The 21,220-nt window shown below is 41.0% G+C and overlaps 1 protein-coding gene across 1 annotated transcript in view; it reads right to left on the bottom strand.

Annotated features, from left to right (window-relative positions):
- Positions 1 to 7,732: 7,732 nt before the first annotated feature.
- DAPK1 (death associated protein kinase 1) overlaps positions 7,733 to 21,220 on the bottom strand; it is an 81,498-nt gene continuing 68,010 nt past the window's right edge. The window contains exons 21-26 of the mRNA XM_081930386.1: positions 19,856 to 20,044; positions 16,690 to 16,887; positions 14,391 to 14,529; positions 13,102 to 13,222; positions 10,904 to 11,092; positions 7,733 to 10,123 (exon numbers count right to left, since the gene is read on the bottom strand). Coding sequence (XP_081786512.1) covers positions 8,891 to 10,123; positions 10,904 to 11,092; positions 13,102 to 13,222; positions 14,391 to 14,529; positions 16,690 to 16,887; positions 19,856 to 20,044 — 2,069 coding nt within the window. The 3' untranslated portion in view covers positions 7,733 to 8,890. The remainder of the gene's footprint in view (positions 10,124 to 10,903; positions 11,093 to 13,101; positions 13,223 to 14,390; positions 14,530 to 16,689; positions 16,888 to 19,855; positions 20,045 to 21,220) is intronic.

Genomic DNA, 21,220 nt, shown 5'->3' with positions numbered 1-21,220 from the left:
GTAAATTAGGGCTGCTGGAAGTGTGACTATTACTGCTTGGATTGTAATGGGCATTGGGGGAGGTAGGACATGATAGCCTTTTCACTTGTGGCTCTGCTTCAGCCAAATTCAGCAACAACAACTGCTGGAAGAAAAAAACAATGTAAAAGGCAGTCCAAAATAATTTAAGTAGGTTGAATTGGACCCTATTTGCAAAATTTTACAATTCCCAAATACAGACGCGCTTTCAATTTCGCAAGATTCAATATACTGCCTTCGGCTGTACTTGAGGGTCGATTTCAAAAAAATCCGCTCGAAAAACGATTGCCGGTATGTCCCTGTGGAGATGGCAGTATGGAGTCAGTGGCTCATGTGCTTCTGGCTTGCACTCTTTTATAAAGATTTGAGGAGTGATGGGTCGCTCAACCATTGATACTGTTTCCATTCTTCAAGCAGATCAATAATAAATAATAAAATTTTATTTATATCCCGCCCTCCCCAGCCGAAGCCAGGCTCAGAGCGGCTAACAACAGTAAAATAAATACAACATTCTAAAATCATTTCATTATAAAATTAATTCAAATCAGATTAATGGCAACCATTGGGCTAGAGTTCTGTGAGGATTGCCAAAGGAAGGGGTGAGGCTGTGCCCTGGCCAAAGGCCTGGTGGAACAGCTCTGTCTTGCAGGCCCTGCAGAAAGATGTTGATCAAGATCAACTTGATCGGGTGACAGCAAAAACTGCAAGGTTTTTAGCGGGCGCAATTAGAATAAGATCTATTATTTGATTATTGAAGTAAACCTTCAAACAAAATGTATTTTGTATAGTTAAGTTTCTACCTCTATCTTCAGTACATTTTATTTTATTGCAGTGGCCAGTGGTTGAGGCAAATAAAGATTCTTCTGATCTGATCTAAGTAGGGTGAACATTTGGAGTGTCTATGTGGATTTAAACACACACACACACACATTTAACACTTATGCAGAAATGTGATGGAATGGTCTGAAGGAAGGGCCCACATGGAATGGAAATAGGAGGTCTGTTCATCCCAGTGGCGTTTTTTACACCAACAAGGAATGAGAGCCAGGGCCACACAAGACAGTGTGTTGAATGCACAAAAGCATTTGAGGCATTTTAAAAATTTACTTTGAGAACAGCTTTTGGGGAGCAGGGTGGTAAGAAGGTGAATTAGGATAAGGGCTACAGTATGTGGTAAAAGGTAAAGGGACCCCTGACCATTAGGTCCAGTCGTGACTGACTCTGGGGTTGTGGCGCTCATCTCGCTTTATTGGCCGAGGGAGCCGGCGTACAGCTTCCGGGTCATGTGGCCAGCATAACTAAGCCGCTTCTGGCGAACCAGAGCAGCGCATGGAAACGGCGTTTACTTTCCTGCCGGAGCAGTACCTATTTATCTACTTGCACTTTGACGTGCTTTCGAACTGCTAGGTGGGCAGGGGCAGGGACCGAGCAACGGGAGCTCACCCCGTCGTGGGGATTCAAACCGCTGACCTTCTGATTGGCAAGTCCTAGGCTCTGTGGTTTAACCCACAGCGCTATGTGGAGGTGGGTGTACTTGTATTGGAGCTGCCCAAGTGAATAGCAGATGAGTTGTGGTGTTGGGGATCACAACGCAGGAGCAAAGGTTTAACCCCCTTCTCCACATGCCAAATTGCTCTTATTTTTAAAGTAAAGGCAAGAGTCTTTAATAAACACACACACACACACACACAAAATATTTTTTTTTTTTAATAATTTTTATTAAGGTTTTCCAAATTAAAACAAATAAAATCCAATTCATAAACTTTTTCCAATATCCAGGACTTCCCCTCCCCACCCCCTCTTGTGTTCCAAATCTTCCAAAAAAGCAATGATATTCAACAAATTCTTATTCCCAAAATACACTCATCATCAATAACTCAATTTATCCAAATTTCCATCCCCTAAGGTCGACCTATTCCCTTCCACGAGTTCCCCCCTTTCAGATATAATACAGATGAAAATAGAATAAAAACAAACAATAATTTTACAACCTTTGGATTCCAAATTTCCCTCCCCTCTTTCCCTGTTGCGTTCCCCCTATCCCTCCACTTCTAGTGTCTTCCTGATGAACCCACCTTTCACTAAACCCACATCCCTCTGGTTCTTTACCGGTCTTTTTTTTTTAAAATGGCATATATTAAACTTCTGGCATTTTTAAAATTACAGATGTCCAATCATAGAAGGAGTCTATCAAAGGGGGCCCATTTCTTCTATCCAGATTTTTATATCCAGGAGTATAAACTCCAATTTTATATCCATAAGCTTGTCAAATCTGGATATCCCAAATGTTCCCACATTCTGTCCAGTTCTTGTTGTTTCCTTGTTCTTGTCAATCACTCTCCTCCTTTTTACTTCCCTGTTCCCTCACAGAAATGTTCTTTTTCCAAAGGCTTCTAGTGTCTCTACAGAGGCTTGTTATTCAGGAGCAAAACATTACATCATGTTCCTTTCATTTTTCAACAGATTAATCCATTGTTTCCAGTAAAGTGTAGGCCTCTGTAGACAAAATAATGTTCCATTTCTGCAGTTTCCCAGGAGATTAAAAGTTCTATCCAACTGTTCAAGTTTCCCGTCGAAAACACATGCAATGTCCCTCAGCTCCTCTAGGTGGATTACAATAACAAAGTTCCCTTCCAGATCACATCCGCCAGTCCAAATAACCTATAAATCCTTATTTGAAACAATTTATCTCCAATTTATAACAAATGTAGCCGGCAAAGTCCTCATAACAAAGTCTCAATTTCATTCTTCCGTTTTGACAGCTCTTTGACAGCTGTCAAAACCTCCGTTGTTCTTCTCCAGGCATTTTCACGAATCGCTCCAGGGATTCCGGGGGGGTTACTTTTTAATACAAATTCCACTTTTCTCCTCCAGCTCAATCTTATAAATTTCCCTCGCGAAGTTGCTAGTTCGGCAAGATAAGGTTCTTCTCGATCTTAGTTATCCAGTCCTTTGTTTTGGCTCTTCTACAATTCGGGGGGGGGGCTGACTTCCTTTTTTCCACCTCCCCCGTTCGCTCCAAATTCTAAAAATTTATCCCTCTTTTTAGTCCATATTCCAATTACTCACGGGTTCTTCTTTTGGGTCCAAATTTTCAATAGAAGAAGTCAGCGCTCTCCGCCGGATGGCATGCGGCTGCGCTCGGCAGGGATAGCAGAGGACTCAAAGCACCACGCTCCTCCCCGGCACCCGATCCGTAGCCTTTAAAAAGGCTCCTTCACGAATCGAGAGGGCGCTGACGGTGCCAGCCGAGTCTCCATGTCCACGGCCTCCGTGGCCGTGGTTTTTAAGGGTCCCCGCATCGCCGGTGCGGTAGGACCCAGCCCCTGCCGAGCAGGCTCCCTCCGGAGCTCGGAGGGAGCCCGCCATTCGGCGATGGCGCCGACCCGGAAGTCCCACACACACACAAAATAAATGCATACACACACTTAATACAAGGTTGGTAAAGCTGTAGCCCTCCAGCTGTTGCTTGACTCCAACTCCCACCAGCCCAAGCCAGAACGGCTAATAGGGATGACGAGAGATTATCTACAACAAAATTTGAAGGGCCACAGGTTCTCAGCTGTTGAGGCAAGTACTGAGTAGCAGTCAAAACTACTTCATGATCCATTTAGAACTGCTCCGGCACATGATTGTCTTAAAAAGAGCAGAAAGCATTGCTACTGGTTTTTATCTGTCTGGGCAGAATGACACACCCTATCTGCAAGAAGCTGATTCGGCTACCATTTGCCACATTATGAAAATTAGTGGTTTTCTAGAGAACAGAATAAATTACAGGTGGGGAAGAAAACAAAACTCTACAATGGTTCAGAAATCACTCTATGGGTTGTGTACTAAATTATATCTCAAATGGAAAGTTCTTCAGAACCCTGTCAGTCACTCACACTTAGTGGGCAGCAGCCGTGGTCAGTTATGAGCCGCCATTTTAAATGTGCCACAATTCCCAAAAGCAGCACGTTGGCAGCATTGTGAGACATGGTGGCTCACAGATCCAGTTGCCTGGTAGATGTTGTCACTAGGCCTTCAGCAGCATTGGATTTGAAAAGCAGTTTTTTTATTCACTGGATATAATTGGAGTCAATGATTGCTGGAAGGGTAGGAAAGGAAAAACAGGAAGTGGGTTAGAGAAGGTTTGAAGAGTGTTTTTATATATGTCCAGTGTAGATTACATTCATTTCCTAACAGTTCAGCATATAAAAGTAGCAGACCCTCCAAGTGTCCCTATTTTCCAGGGACCGTTCCGGATTTACAGAAGCCATCCTGGTTTCCGATTTGATCCTGCAATGTCCTGCTTTTCCTTAGGATATCCCTATTTTCACTGGAGAAATGTTGGAGGGTATGAAGTAGGGAATGAACAAAATGAAGAGATGAGTCTTCCTTTCTACTTTATGTTAGCTGAAATACAAGCAGCAGCACCAACAAGATATTTGACTGTGACGTGTTGTAGCTGTGAGTCAGAAGATGGAAACTGCAACCTTAACAAGATCAGCACTATCTATGTCAGTCCCTTGCTCCTTTTTGTCGTTCCTCAGCAGGACAGTTGGGAAAGAAAAACACTAAACCTCACATTTCAGTCATATGATTGATTGTTGCACAAGTCATACTTGCTATTCTTCACATTCTTTCAGACTGTAAGCTTCTTGAGAACAGGCACCTGGCTTTTACGAATAAAACCCCTCCACAATGCCCCACATTCATGGTATGGTGCAAATATAGGCCTAATAATTATTACATTCTCAGGGAAGGAATTATGACAGTCCTAAAGAGAGGTTTAAATGATACACACATTGGTTCTACTTAAGTTGCACATTGGCCACAATAACACTACAATAAACGTTACGTGTAAAACATATTCCAGGTAACATCTAAACATATTTCCCTAATGCTAAGATCCTCAAAGGACGCAGGTGGTGCTGTGGTCCACACCACTGAGCCTCTTGGGCTTGCCAATCAGAAGGTCGGCGGTTCAAATCCCTGCAACGGGGTGAGCTCCCGTTGTTCGGTCCCAGCTCCTGCCAACCTAGCAGGTCGAAAGCACACCAGTGCAAGTACATAAATAGGTACCGCTCCGATGGGAAGGTAAATGGCGTTTCCGTGCTCTGCTCTGTTTCGGAAGCGGCTTAGTCATGCTAGCCACATGACCCGGAAAAACTGCCTGCAGACAAACGTCAGCTCCCTTGGTCAGTAAAGCAAGATGAGCGCCACAACCCCAGAGTTGTTCGCGACTGGACTTAACTGTCAGGGGTCCTTTACCTTTAAGATCCTCAAAAAGAGAAGGAAGTTGAAACAAGGATTTTTTTTTCCATTTTTTGAGGGGAGGGGTATTTGCTAATATCACCAACGTAACACCCTCAGTGAAGTAAATTTTATTGTCCTAAGCTCATCATTTATTTACTTATTGACCAATATATAATTTCTTCTTCATTCACAAAATGATAAAGCAAAACTATGAATACAATAAAGGGTCAGTCACCTATCATCTGTTTTTCTGGAGAGGTCTTTAAACTGAACTTTATTAAAAAAAATTAAGAGAAATCCTGAGCCATTTTGTACATCACACTTCTGGTCGCTTTACTCATTTTTAAAATGCCACTTTGAAAAAGGGTGCCTGGAAAGTTATCTTTAAAATGATATAGAACAGGAGTACCAACTTGAATAAAATGTTGGGGGGCCCAGGTAGGGCCCTGCCCCACATAATCACAATACAGCACCCCCATTTGAATAGCAATCACAATACAGCACCCCCATTTGAATAGCAATGCTCTTCGACTCGGGGGGCAGCCCCCTCAAATATTTTATTGAGGGAACCAAACGGATCTCAGCCCCTAGGAGTTGGCTCCTATGATATAGAATATGCAAATTAAAAACGGTTCTGTAGGTTTGCCATTTTCATGGAACTACCTATTATTTTAAAGGTAGTTCTCAGTAACAAATAGGAAGCTATTAAAAATGATTGCTACCGCAACAATGGTCTTTTGATTGAAAATGGTACTTCTTGGCAGGGCATCACAAGGTCCTCATGATGAAATCTGTCATAGTTTGATTTGCACATTCCTTTGCTGTGTGGCTTGTTTTGTGCGGCTGCGTGCAGTTGAACTTTTCTCAGTTCAAAGGTTAAAAAACAATTATGGCTAAGGTATGTGGAAATGTCACTGAGTTTAACAGGGCTTAATCTCAGAAAACACCTTACCTGTGTAGGCACGGGCCTGGACTAAACTGGAACGCTGATTTAAATAGGTATAAGGCGGCTTCCTTCCCTTGAAGACAGGAGAGGAACATCTATCTACCTATGGAGATACTTATATATAATAAACAAACAGGTCCTCAAAAGGGCCACATTGAGGACCTTTGAAAATCTAACTTTTCATGCTCTGCCAAAATATAGACCCTGCAAAGGAGCCAGACCACCTGGCTACCAGACCTCTGTCAAAACAAGCATATTCTGCCAGAGGAAGATTTGTTTTAAGTGCCGAATAAGATATGCCTTAGAATCATAGAGACCACAAGGGCCATCGATTCCAACCCCCTGCCAAGCAGGAAACACCATCAGAGCACTCCTGACATATGGTTGTCAAGCCTCTGCTTAATTATTTTCATTATAAGCAGTGGGTTTTATAAAATCAAGTAATTGCAAAATATCTTATTCCTGGAAGCAGCACTGCCATCCCACTGTGGATTTGTAGGGTGCAAGTAAGTATTAAAATGAACACAGAAAAAAGAAATCTTGCTGCATTGAAAAATCATCTGACTTTTAGAAGACATTTGAAAGGAGCCTGCATAGGGAAATTTTCAATGTTTGATGTTTTACTGTGTTTGATCTTTAAATTTGTTGGAAGCCACCCAGAGTGGCTGGGGCATCGCAGTCAAATGAGCAGCATGTAATTAATAATAATAATAATAATAATAATAATAATAATAATAATAATAATAATAATAACAAACAGTGAGATTCCTGTCCAAAGATCCCTGGAAATTGAAACCGAGATCCCATACTGATAGGAACTACTGCTGAAAAGAGGAAGCTTAATCACAAATTACGTTTTATGCACTCATGAATGCAGCACATACCATCTGCAGAAAGTAATCCTGGATTCTGCTGTCTGGTGATGGTGATTCACTCTGCATACTTAAGCAAAGCCACACCCTTCACTATCACTGCTGTTTCCAACTATGCAGAATCAGCACTTTTGGAGGAAATTAACACAGACCTTGGCCAGAAATCATTGTATTTACACAAGAAGTCATTTCCTCTTCACACACTTAAAAAAAAAAAAGAAAGATGATTCAGCAGAGGAAACTCTTCAAAAACATGTTTGCATATGTTTTCACCTTTGTGTCTTCCAGAGTCTTCCTCTAGTGTGCACAAGCTATTTGTTCCCTTTCTGCTTGACTTACTTGCAATATCCGAATCACTACCAGAAGCAAATTACAGCCTTTATCCCAAATGTTCTAGGGATGGCTCACAAATCACGGCAGACTTTGGAAGAAAGGTGGAACATAAATGTAATGGTGGCTGCCAGGTTGGCATGCCTGCAGGTTAAAAAAGCAGGCCATGTCTAAAGGATAGCCTACAGCAACCTCTTAATATAAAAACTGCAGGGAGTTATATAGTCCTGCAGAGTTCACAGCTGCTGCTAAAAAGTCAAGTTGTTGGAACCAACAGCTAGCAATGCTCAGTTTGCTTATTACACGAATGCAGCTAGGAAATGAGGAATGATGAAAAAGTTGCAACAGGCAACCATTTATTTGTAAAAAAAACTTTAAAATTTTACTACAACAAAGATTAAGGAAAAACAGTATTAATATATATACATACATTGTATATGTATATACACATAATGTATCTTGTACAATTAAAATTACATGCTTTTCGGAACAGAAGAGTCTTGATCCCTCATACCAACTTCTCTTACCGCAAGAAATTCTTGCTTTCCTTTATTAAAGTAAAAATAAAAATCCAACTTTCAAGTATAAGAAATAAGCACACTAGTATCTGAAAGTGAAAAAAAACATTTGCTTTGCACAAATGATCACTGTTAAGTACAGAGTAAATCTGTTTAGCTAACACTTGTATATGTGCCTTGGTGAACTTTACAACTGTGTAAAATCTTTACCTGAGATATGTGGAAAGAATGGAAGGTTCATGGGGTTTCAATTTTCCATTCCACTTCAACGGAAATAAAAACTGATAATGTCTTAATGTTTGTACTCGCACGGTATTCAACATGAGAGCTCTTCAGCAGAACAATTTTCATGTTACCAAGTATCTTAAACTCCAGAAAAACACAGAGGCAAGCACCACTTCTAGCAACCAGCATGCAGAGACAGTGAAATAGAGGTAGCATTGTCTTATAGCTTCAACAGGATCACTTGATTTTAGCCACATTATCTTCTGCAAAAGGCACTCACTTTTTCATTTCTAAGTCTGGTGTTAAAATTGAAATATACTAGCATTGTTTTACTAGAAATGTTCTTTCGTTTTTAAATTAAACAAGCACGATAAAAAAGGAGAGGACTTAGGAAACGAGCTTTGTATCACTACGTATGCTTCTTCTGTTTGGAAAAATGACTTTAAAAACCTTTAAGTACCGAAAAGCTAGAGTCCTCCCAGTTAAAACGCCAGTATTTAAGCAGCACGATGTATAATCAGAAACAAACTGTGAAATACCCAGAAATACACCAGCCTTTTATAACTAAAATAAGAGCAAGAGGTCACAGTAAAAAAATAAGATGATTGGTCACTTAAAAAGTGGTGCTGGGAGGCAGCAGCAACCCATGAATGTAGAAACTTATAAATACATACAAAACGGTCGTACTTAATCCTTTGTCGCTATCTGCTATTAGAAAAGTGTGTGCTTTCTTGTGTTTGCTTTTACCGAGAGACAACTGAGCTAATTGAATTATAAGATGTCCCGCTGTTACAGCTTGAAGCATAGGCTTCTTGGCCATTCACATCTAAACTGACTCTAAACACAGAGGATGCTTTCATTAAAAAGTCAGCTGCATCTCTGCGCCCCAGTTCCCTCAGTTTAGACATTAGGGTGCCCACAGTACTTTCAGGGCTATTTCCCCATTCCTGAAGAAGAGCATAGGATGGGCTCGGGACAAAGTCATTCTGACTCCCATTGTTTGTATTATATTTCGCAACCAGATCAGGAAGGCCCAAGTTCATAGCAAGAAGGCACCAGTCCTTGCCCATGGGATCAGGAGGATCCAGAAGTCGACTCAGTTTCCTTCGTGTAAGCAGATTCAGATCAGACACGTGGATATCCATCCCCAAACTCCCTTGTGAATAGACATCTAGACACCCAAAGCACAGTATACTGCTAAAGCTTTCTTTGTAGCCACCCATGGTATTAGTCAATGAGGTCTCCTTTTGACTTTGTGCGCGGAAAAAATCTCTCGGGTGGTAGATCATTATTGGCTCATGGTGTTCCCTCAGCTGCTGAGGACTGAGATAGTGTTTGACTGTCAGGAGTCCTGGTAATGTTGTGGCCATCAGGTTATCAATCGTACTGCACACAGAGTCCAGGAACAAGCAGCATTTTATCTTCTCTGTTTCCAGGCCTCTAACTTGAACCTCAATACCCTGACCATTGTTCACAAGGAGGACAATGAGCTCAGCTCCACGGTTCACAATCTTTGATCCATTGATCCACAAGCGTATGTCTGCATCTCCCTCTGTGCTCTGTTGATGGATCCATCTACAAAGATTCACCTGAACTTTGTGGAATATCCCACAAGGCAGTGGGGTGAGGTGTTCCACAGGAACAATTCTAACACCACCATAAATCATAACTTCATCCTCCTCGTCAGCCCAAGACCTATGGAGGCTATCAGTCTTGATTAAAGCAGGAATGTCAATCATTGTTCCACTGCTGAGATCCCTGGCACAGATGTCCATAGCGTCCAAGATTTGGATGAGTTCTTCTATATCGCTATCTGGGACCAGGCGCTGGATGTCCTCTATGGTGTAACGGCCTCTGTAGTGATGGAGGGCCTTGGGGTTCTCCACGGACAGGAGTCTTCCAAGCACATTTGAACACAGCCAGCGAGGATCTAGCAGAACAACATCTTGGACTGTCTCGCTTTGCATGATATTGATCTGTTGAACAGAAGAAAAGCCACAAGTCAAATCCAAATATGAGAGAAAGGAATAGTTTTGCAGACATCGCAGCTTTAACTGTAAGAGGACTACAGGTTCTCATATGGTCCATTATCTACATCCAATGAAAAATGTGAATTTGAGAAAGGGAGGAGACCTTCTCCTTGTGCTGGCATACAGCACTTAAAGGACAGTGCAGACCACAAGTTATGGCTGCGTATCAAGCTGAGCCAAAATCAATTCACCTCTTTTGATGGCCAAGCTGCAAAGAATGCAGAGTTACCGTATTTTTCGCTCTATAGGACACACTTTTCCCCCTCCAAAAATTAAGGGGAAATGTGTGTGTGTTCTATAGAGCGAATGCAGGCTGCAAGGCTAAGCCCAAAGCCAAAACAGGGAGACGGAGCGCTGCGGAGAGCTCCGTCTCGCTCTTCTAGCTTGGGAACGGCTGCGCGCAAAGCCTCTGCAGGGCAGCGGGGTGCCTTCACCCCGCTGCCCTGTGGAGGCTACAAAGGCTGACCCCGAAGCCAGAACAGCGAGGCGGTCTCGCTGTTCTAGCTTGGGGATGGTAGCCGCCTGAAGCCTCCAGAGTGCAGCGGGAGTTCCCGCTGCGCTCTGGAGGCTTTGGGTGAATGCACCTTGAAAGCACCTTGTTTTAGAGGGGAAGAACAAGAAAAAAATTTTTTCCCCTGTTCTCCCCCTCCTATGGTCCGGTGCGTCCTATAGAGCGAAAAATACGGTACCTATAGAATTAAAATTGGAGTAATGCGGTTTACTTACTTCTCCTATACTGTGTAGCTGCTGGGCAATGTGCCTCAGCTCATCTTCGCTTGCTAACGGGTTAAGCTGATCTTGCACATCATACACAAATTGCTGCAGTGACATGAGCTGGTTGGGTCCGTTCACTTTTCTCCATGAAGGTAGCGTGGAGACGATTTTTTCGCACAAGTGTGTCATGGGTGGACATGTCTATGGAAAACACCAGATTGGACATCAGCTCTATTTCGAGAAGGTAAACTGTTATCTTTTCGCTTAAAAAATATATATGCCATCAATCACTCATATCCTAGCAGGAACAGACCCAGTGCGGTGGAACAGAGCCACAAAGCTTCTGAGACTGCTTAGCCAGATGGGTCTGTGGCAGGGCAGGTGTGATGCTACACAGACACAACAGCAGAGCCAATCTGCTGCCGCCACTGGAGCATCTACACAGCCTCTACCTGGCCAGGTAAGCTGAAGTACTGTGAGGGCTGGCTCCATGGCTCTGCCACACCTCACTGGATGCTGAAGAATAGAGCATTGATTCTATTTGGCCATGTATACTCCTCTATTGGTAATAATGCTAGAAGTGGAAGTTATTTCCACAACTGATGCAGCCCTGGCAGTACTGGCTTGCATGCTCATTCTGCTGAATGTGAAGCCTGTGCTATTCTGTCATTCCCATTTCAAGGTGATGCATTCTGTAAAGGAATACAAGAATGAAAGAAGCTATCAAATCACAGATTATGCTAAGTACTTACTCATAGTCACTCCTGCTCCAGGCATCATGTAAACTGTATTTTCTTAAAAAAAACAACAACCCCAAAGCAAACTGCGACAGCATAACTGTAACACTCATCCCTTTTATATTTGTAATGTGAAAGTATGTCACAGTACGTTATCCTCAGTTTTTGACAAGACAGTTAACAAGCCTTTTCTTTTATATTTCAAACGTTTCATAAAGACAGCACAACGTGTTAGTATGGCTTGCATTAAATCTGTACTGGCATAAGCATACAGGCTCTTGAAGTCTTTTTAATGGAAAAACTGTGCAGTACCACGAACTTTCTGGAACAAAACAAACCCCGTTTCTTGGCACCATTTGCACAAGTTAACAGAATGAACTTCAAGTGCATGCATGTGATGCAGAAAAAGAGCAGTGAAATGATCACTAGTTTAGCTGAGTGGTTCTGGCAAAGAAGGACCAGCTTTTCACCACAACATTATAATTTATGAAACACGTGAAGCAGGAATCAACACACTCTACTTAAAAGGGGTTGCATTCTTCAGAATCCTGCCTCTGGCGAAAACTCATACTGAAACGAACTGTATAGCTGATGCCTGTTTGACAGCATTGTTAAATACTTATTCTGGGAGTGAGAAACATTTTATACACCAAAAAAATCTGGTGGCAAACCCAGGAGTAGAAGAGTGTACGAATTATGAAGCAGAGGAGAGATAGTTGATCTACACAGAAAAGTATGCTTCTGTATGTATACTATGTTTTGTTTTTTTTTACAAAAAACCCCCCACACAATTGGATGCCAGACAAATTCATCCCTTTTTCAAATTTGTTGGAAGTGAAAGCGGCTGAGTAAATAAGCACCACTATGGTATGCTGTGTAAAATATGGGACTAGGACCACTCAGCCATAATACTCAGTACATGACCTATGGCAACTCATGTGATATGAGAATAAAGTGGAATAGCTCATTTATTCCACCATGAGTTCCTTGGAGGAACGGCAAAGTATAAATGAAGAAAACAAAGATGACTCTCCCTGAAAGGTTCAGGATGGTTTGGTCACATGGAATTCAAGAGGCCCAAAGCTTTTCAGAACTAGTTCAACACTGCAGACACATGTTTAAAAACTTGCTATACTTCAATAAAATATTTATTAGGCCGTTTCTGCAGAATGAGAGAAGGATATTTTCTAAATTTACTTGCCCCCTTTTTTTACAAGGCGTAAGAAAGAGCTGAAAGAATTTATGGGCTCATGATCTATTTAATACTTCTTGCTCCCCACCAGAGGGCACTCAGGCCAATGAAACTAATTTATCCCATACAGACCTTGTTTGTACTTGATACATATTTCTAACTCTCTTCCTTCCTTCCCATACTTATAACCACAAGGCAACTTCATAATTCAAGGTGCACTCAAAATGGAAATACTCTCATGAGGCCTGGGCCAATGGATGTAATAAGAAGACGTGACTTACAGAAATAATTTGACTACGTAATTCTTGGAGGTGGTTGCGGAGAATCTTCATATCTTTAGAACCAGATGCCCCAGCATCCAAAATAAATAACCTGTCTAAAATGTGAAGGTCATTTCCAAACCTGAAAGGAATAGAATAAAGAACCTGTTTATCATTTTACAGTACAGCATTCATCTTTTTCATTCTTATTCCATGTATTAATTGAAGCAGTTTGAGGAAGCAAGTTCTACTAGTATCACATATCTAGTAAAAAAAACACCTTGTAACTTGATCCTATTTCTATATACTCAGAACCTTCCAAATTTAAGGGTGCTTATCGCACAGTAAGTGTGCATATTTTTGTGGTACACAGTGCCCTGGTTTCGTTGAAACTACGTTGACCCCCTCATGCATGAGGGAAGGAAAGTGAAACCTTCCCACATTCTCTTTTGAATTAACTGCGGTTTCCCATTATGCCCGGACTAAGAAAGCTGTGGGTTACTCTAACTGTGCTCACTTCAAAGACTATATGAAAACCATGGCTTAATGCTGCTTTGCTTGACTCAAGAGTTCAAACAAAATAGAAAATGGGCGTCTGTTCAAAATGGAAAGCAAGCAGATGCTTGTATGTGGAAGTAGGGAATGCCTGAGCTCAGGTTTGCTGTGGCAGGTTTTCATAATGGAAATCCATTGTTTTGGACATAAAAAAGAAGAAGATTGCCCATGATTTTTACTGATTTTATATCTACTGATTTTTGTATTTTTTACTTTTGCAGTGGTACCTCTAGATATGAACGGGATCCGTTCCAGATGCCCCCTTCGTATCTAGAAGTAAACGTAACTAGCGACGGCGTGCCTGCGCACGCGTGCGTCACTTTTGGCCACTTCTGCGCATGCGCGTGACATCATTTTGAGCGTCTGTGCATGCGCAAGCAGTAAAACACGGAAGTAACGCGCTCCGTTACTTCCGGGTTGCCAAGGAGCGCAACTCGAATGCTCTGAACTTGAAGCATCTTCAACCCGAGTTATGACTGTAACTGCTTTTGTTTCTGATGTTTTTGATCTGTTTTATATTTGCTTTATGGTTCTCTTTAGTTAAAGATAAAAAAGGGAATCCATTGTTTCCTTTCTGCTTCTGAACCAGTCCAATGAAAGGTGTAGATTTTCTTTATTTGTATGAAAGTACAGCCTTTTCTTTTTTTAAAAAAGGTTTAGCTCAAGGTCTTAACATGCACATAAGTTTTAAAATATACTAATTTCTTAGAAAAGAAATCATTCCTTTTTTAAAAAATACAATTCCCCCATCTTACCTGTTCCTGATTTCTTTCAGAAGAGATGTATCTTTGTCATACTGGAACTCTCCTCCAGCAGAACGCGGAAGATTGACAATGTCGGCATGAGTAGCCACCAGTGCAGCATGGAGTGGGTTTTTTAGCTTTCCTCCAAATGCTTCAGGAGAAAAAAACAAACACAAGGAAGACTTTGAGGGGGAAAGATTTCTCTTCTAATGGCATGGTTCAAATGTAACATTTTATGGTATGTTAAATTGTTATAATTGACCATTTCAACTTGGACCAGCAGCTTAACCACGGTTTGTTAACCATGACAAACCATACCTGTAAGCCATGGTTTGTTACTGGTCTATAAATTTCGGCTTAGCGTTATATGTGAACCTGGCGCTCAAGTCAGGGATTGATTAAATGTTTCCCCAAACTTAAGAGGCTGACTGTGGCTAGTGTGGTTACATTCACAGCACAAAAAACAGACATTCATCGTTCCAAAGCAAAATTGATGGTCCATGTCATAAAACAGAGACATATTACAAATCACAATAAATCTTTGTAAACCATCTATTTCGTTTCTAACAAAATATATATTTGGAGAAGGGGCAATGCTTTTTTTCAGCTATAGCTACTTTTTAAAAAGATCATCCACTGACCGCACTAGTCTACAATACTATGGTTGAGATTATTATAGGCAGGAGACAAATGATCTAAAAAACATTCATACAGTGGTATGAATGCAATTTTACAGTACTTACACAAACAAAGAATTCTCACATAAGTGAGAGTTAAGTAGGAAAGCCTGGGAGATACCATGAAAAAGAATGAGAGAGAAAGAGATACAAATGGGGTATGAATGAGGTAACAGCACTGAACACAAATTTGTACAGCCTGCTTGCTTATACATCATCTTGATAAGATGAAAGTATTTTGCCAAATTTTGGAAAATACTGAATTTTACTTTATTGCTATTACCTGTATTATGGCACATACTCTAGAGGCAATACCACAACAATCCGTATGAGCAAGGGCCATCATATGCTAAACACATACATTCTTCAATTGCAGAATACAAATAAGCATACTTCAGACTTCCATGGAACATAAGCATGCCCAATACAATCCTTGGTTTCTGTTTTGTGCTCTTTGTAAATTCTATGCAAATCTAAAGGTAAAGGTAAAGGGACCCCTGACCATTAGGTCCAGTCATGGCCAACTCTGGGGTTGCGACGCTCATCTCGCTTTATTGGCCGAGGGAGCCGGCGTACATGTGGCCAGCATGACTGAGCTGCTTCTGGCAAACCAGAGTAGCGCACGGAAATGCCGTTTACCTTCCTGCCGGAGCGGTACCTATTTATCTACTTGCACTTTTATGTGCTTTTGAACTGCTAGGTTGGCAGGAGCAGGGACCGAACAATGGGAGCTCACCCTGTTGCGGGAATTCGAACCACCGATCTTCTGATCGGCAAGTCCTAAGCTCTGTGGTTTAACCCACAGTGCCACCCACGTCCCACATGCAAATCTAGAACACCCCAAATCCCTATATTGGTTCCAGCGCAAATATGATCTGTATTCATTCTAATGTGTAGCAGATCATGTGCTTTGCATGCAGAAGGTCCTATGTTCAATTCAGGTAGAACTGGGAGAGAGCACTGTCTCAAACTCCAGAGAGCCATTGGCAGTCAATAAAGACCAGTGGTGTTGTTAGATGACAACTCCCACCAGCTCTGACCATTGGCCATGCTTGCTGGGGCTGTTCCACAACATCTGGCAGGCCAAAGGTTCTCTACCTCGATGTAGACAATGCTGACCTAGATGGACCAATTAACTGATTCATCTTATATTCTTATATTCATAACAAGCACTATGGTTTTGTTAAACCGTCAGTCCCATGATTGTTTAATTAATGGCTTTGTTTCACACATTTCAGCAACTTTGCTGTTGACGAAGTGAAGACAGACATCATCACTTTGTTCTTCCAAAAAACTTCCACAGTAGGTGAAGAGTAATTTACCATAACGAAGCTAGATTTATGGTGTTAGCTAAACCTATATATTTAAACTTTCTCCAAAATATGGAACAATTAAGTTCGTTGGCATACCCAACTTTAAAGCAACATGCCCAGTTAAAATATTTGACCAGTGATCTCATTTAAGAAGTATATTGAATAGCAAAGAATTCTAAAAAGGTTAATTTGTATGAATCAAGGCAGTAGAGTCAAAAGAAGGATGGAATGGTTCAACACAGCTCTACAAAACCATGAAGAAATACTGCTTTCTCCCTTGCATGTTGAAGGGCTGGCAGAGATAAAGGACTTGTGGCATACCTATGGATTCTTCGACTGGAACAAGAGATTTTAGGAAACTAAGCCAAAAGGTCACTTGGTTCAACTGTATTTCATAGGGCTCTTCAAGACTAAAAAGTACAACGTGAATTGAGGTGGGATCATTTGCAGCAAAATAGTCGTAGCAGCAGAAATACACAGGATTCCCAGAGAATTCCCACACACTGAAATCACCAACTCCTGCAACAAGCAAATATATATTATCAAGACATTAAGTAGAACAAGTTTTACAAACATTTTTATTCTTCTTGTTGTTGAAGTATACATATCATTATTGTTATTATTATTAGTTATTATATTCAGAGACAGAGGCTGCAATCCTGACCACAGCTACATTTACTGATTTCAAGGAACCAAGCCATGCATACTGGGTGCAAGACTGCAGTCAAAATTAGACAGGTTTATCCACTGAAGAAATTCAAGTCTTTTTTTTTTACCACAGTGGGTCTTACACTAGAAGACAAACTTTTCTCCATAACTTTTCTGTAAAAACTATAGAAAACATGGCACAATACACCTACCACTAAAGCTGTAGTTTGTGCAGAAGTACACATTAAGACCACTGCAAGAGAGTTAATTGCTAAAATATTAAATGAGTAATTTTACTAGTTTTGTCTTGTTTGACAGAATCTGAAGCATACTATTACACAGGCATATTATTGTGCTATATAAAGTGTCAAAAAAGGAGGTTTTCTTTTTTAAAAAAATCAGAACAGGCCATTTTGTTTCACAAGACAGTAGAATAATAATGTGTAATTGTAAACTCAGAGAGAGATTAGAATAGTCATAGTTCATTACTAACTGCCATTTTATGCAACACTTTATCATGCAATATTTTATTTTTTTAAAATTTTCTGAAGCTGAGAGAAGCATATGTTTATTCCCTGTCCTCCAGAGAGTAATAGGCATTTTTACAAACTTTAATTAATAGGATTTATAAATAAATGCATCTCAGGAAGGCAGGAGCACTAGAAAAATCCTTCAGCATTTTAAAAGGAATTGTAATTTCAGATAATATTAATTCAGAAATGTTATCTTTATTAATCTGGAGGATTTGAGCAAATACTTTGGCTAGTGTAATAATCTCAATCTGTATATATATTAACAGGATGTCAGGCTACAGTTGGTAGTGACAGTATGCTCATTCCAGGCTGGAATTTAAGCCCCAATGCATACTATCTATATGAATTCCTTCAAAAATTGTGACATTTTCCTAAGCTCTTAATTTCTGTGACAAACCCCTGGCACTTTTGACAAATACTGTGTCCTGCAACTGTGGAGATGCAATCTATTCCTCCTTCTCATGGAATATTTGGCTGCTGTTTTTTGAAGCTTTGAAGAATAACGAGTAAACATCTGAAATATCTACCCATTAGTACACCTGCAGCTTGGAAGGACTCAGCCTTTCTTTGGGTACAGGTTGGCTGAATAAGAGCTTCTTAAAGAGCAGTGAGTAAGCCCTGAGTAAGCACCTCACAGTGTTTGTTCATCAGTGGCAGAGTGAATTCCTCAGACTACAGATAACAATGCTCCTATCATGTCTGTTCAACCCTATGTTGAATACCCTGCAGAAGACCATCCCTCATATAAGGGTTTCTTTGCAGGCTGTAAAACGGCCTATATCTCCTCAGACAGAGAATGGCTCTCTCCAGCTTGTATTCCTCATAGAGATGCTTTTACCGAGCAAACAGCAAGTTAAATCACACTTCTGGGATTCCATCAATAAATGCAGCTCCAGCTGAAAATGTAATACCACCACTGGCTTTGGCCAGTATCTCTTGGCTCTCAGAGGATTAGTGCTCGATTGAGATACTACGCTGACACTGAAGAAACTTTAAAATGGTAATGTTTCTTGAGATATTGTGTTGACATAGCAAATGTTACACCTAATCGTAAGCTTTTATTGTGCTGGTAGAGAGTCTGAAATTAGGGATAAAGCACTGATATACTTTAAAAAATAAATAAAGATTTTCTTGTTTTATAGAAGTATGTGTAATGTCTCTCATTTTTTGTTCCATGTAACATTTTTACAAATCAGTTTCATTTGTTGAGACATTAGGAAGAAAAGAGGTGGGGGGGAAGATGGGTGGGGTTGGGTGGCGATGTTTCTATTTTGCTTAATGTATGTAGGGTTTGGTGTCAGCGTTACTCGTTACTCGTGCCGGTTCTCTGCTGATCGCTTGTGTTCCTTTGGTGGTGAGAGAGGTTGGGGTTGGCCTAGGGTGTGGTTGTTTGTTTGTGATTGGCTGTGGTGATCTTTGTTTTGGTGTGTGAGTGGGGTGGGTGGGTGTTTTGGATCAGGTTAGCCATATTAATTTATATGCTGTTGGTGGATTATTGTCATTGTCCTGTTGGGCTGTGTACATGTCTTCTTCTGTTTGTCCCTGTATCAGTTTCAGTTTCTTGGTTAATTTTTCTAGTAGGGCAGTTTCCCATACTATTTGGTACCATTGGTCCATGCTTACTCCTGACAGGTTTCTCCAGTGTCTGGTTATGGTGTTTCTGGCTGCTGAAAGTAGGTGGGTTATGAGTTCTTTGTGGTGTAAATGGGCATTGTCGTCTTGGAAGATGTTTAGTAGGGCCAGTTCTGGGGTGATGCCTAATACTTGCTTAGTTATTTTACATATTTCTCGTATGGCTGTTGTCCAGAATAGTTGGATTTTGGGGCACTCCCACCACATGTGGAGGTATAAGCACTAATATACTTAAAGTGTGCCCCCTCTTGGAGAGGTTTGAAGGGTGGAAACTATAGGGGAGACTTATGTCTGCAGAATGCTTTCCCTAATGATGGTCACCTGGCACCGTCATGGACATGTTTTCACTGCCAGGTTAACACTTTCTCATTCCCATGACACTTGATAGAACATGATCCAGCTGTGCTCTGGGTTATTGATAAATGTTTGTTTGTTGGTCTTCTGTGGCGGCTGGCATTGTTCTATGTATTTTGTTTTTTGTTAATTTTTCATGGGTGTTTCAAACAATTTTGGATTTTTTCAACCCAATGTAAGCCACCTAGAGCTTGCTCTCTGCTTGGCAACTAACAAAATCAACCAATAAATCATTTAAGTGGATTTCAGACTGAAGCGTTTTTTGCACAAAGGACCCAATTAGTTACATTAAAAGAAGAGGATTTAAGTTCATGTTTTACCATTCAAATATGCATTCTGAACGTCAATGGCCTTGGTTGACTGGTCATCTGCTGAGCAGTGGGAATGGTGAGAGGGCGAGACGAAGACTTCCAACATCCCTTTGGTAAGGCCTGGCTCAAACATCATGCTCCGGCTTCGCACACTGACATTCTCACAGCCAGGATACAGATTTGTAATACTTACTGAAACTGGATCACAGGAAGAAAAGGAGAAGGGCAAAAGAAGATTATAAACCTTGAATTTTTAAAAAGAGCACTGTTACAAAACCATGTGGACAGACCATTGTGGTAGTCTCCAGAGAGCAGGTTCAAGCGTTGGTGGCAAAAATAAGGCGCTGATGCTATCAGCAGCTGCCTGGAATATTCTTTTTTCAGATATACAAGTACACAACAATCAATCACAACCAAAGCCCTCCTATCTCCTCTAGAGGTGAACCTGCAGTTCAGAACAGCCCCTTAGTGCCAAAGGAGGTCATTCCCAGTTGACAGCTGGGTAGATTACATATGGTTGGAGACCTTCTTTTTTGAGGGGGTAGAGGCATTGGTACTTTACTTGTGAGAGCAGTATTTTATCCCTCACCAATTATTACTGCAGGGATCAATGATTTGAACAAGTATGTTATTATAGTGGTACCTCAGGTTAAGTACTTAATTTGTTCCGGAGGTCCGTACTTAAACTGAAACTGTTCTTAACCTGAAACTGTTGTTAACCTGAAGCACCACTTTAGCTAATGGGGCCTCCCGCTGCCGAAGCACGATTTCTGTTCTCATCCTGAAGCAAAGTTCTTAACCTGAAGCACTATTTCTGGGTTAGCACAGTCTGTAACCTGAAGCGTATGTAACCTGAGGTACCACTGTATCTAAATATTAAGGAGACTACCTATAAAGCATCAATTTGAATAATAAATAGCAAAGCTGTATTTTTTCCAAGTGGAAGCATGAAGGAGCAGAGCCATTTCATTATCCGTAACTTTTTCAGGATTAACAGAAACCATGCAAATTTAGTAAATATGTATAATTAGTACTTTTGGTATTGAACTAGCCTCCTCTAGTGGTTGAAATAATTAAGGCACCCCTGACATTTCTGAAGGCGCAAGTCAGCTTTGATCAACTTGGTGCCCTGTTTTTAGACTACGACTCCAATCAGCCCCAACCAGAACGGCCCTGGAGGGCACCCAGTTGGTGAAAGCTGAAATAAATATAAATACATATTTTAATGTGAAAAACAGTATTAACTGCACCTTTAATGCTACACTGTAAAGCATTCTCATCCATCTGAACAGTGGTGCATCCACTCTTGTTAGAAACCAAGTACTATGTTAGTGTACTACTGAAATATAAAATGTAAAGTGCCAAAAATGAATG

This window comes from Podarcis melisellensis, assembly GCF_964234715.1.
Source record: "Podarcis melisellensis genome assembly, chromosome: 11".
NCBI lineage: Eukaryota > Metazoa > Chordata > Lepidosauria > Squamata > Lacertidae > Podarcis > Podarcis melisellensis.
This window is presented reverse-complemented; position numbering and strand designations above follow the sequence as displayed.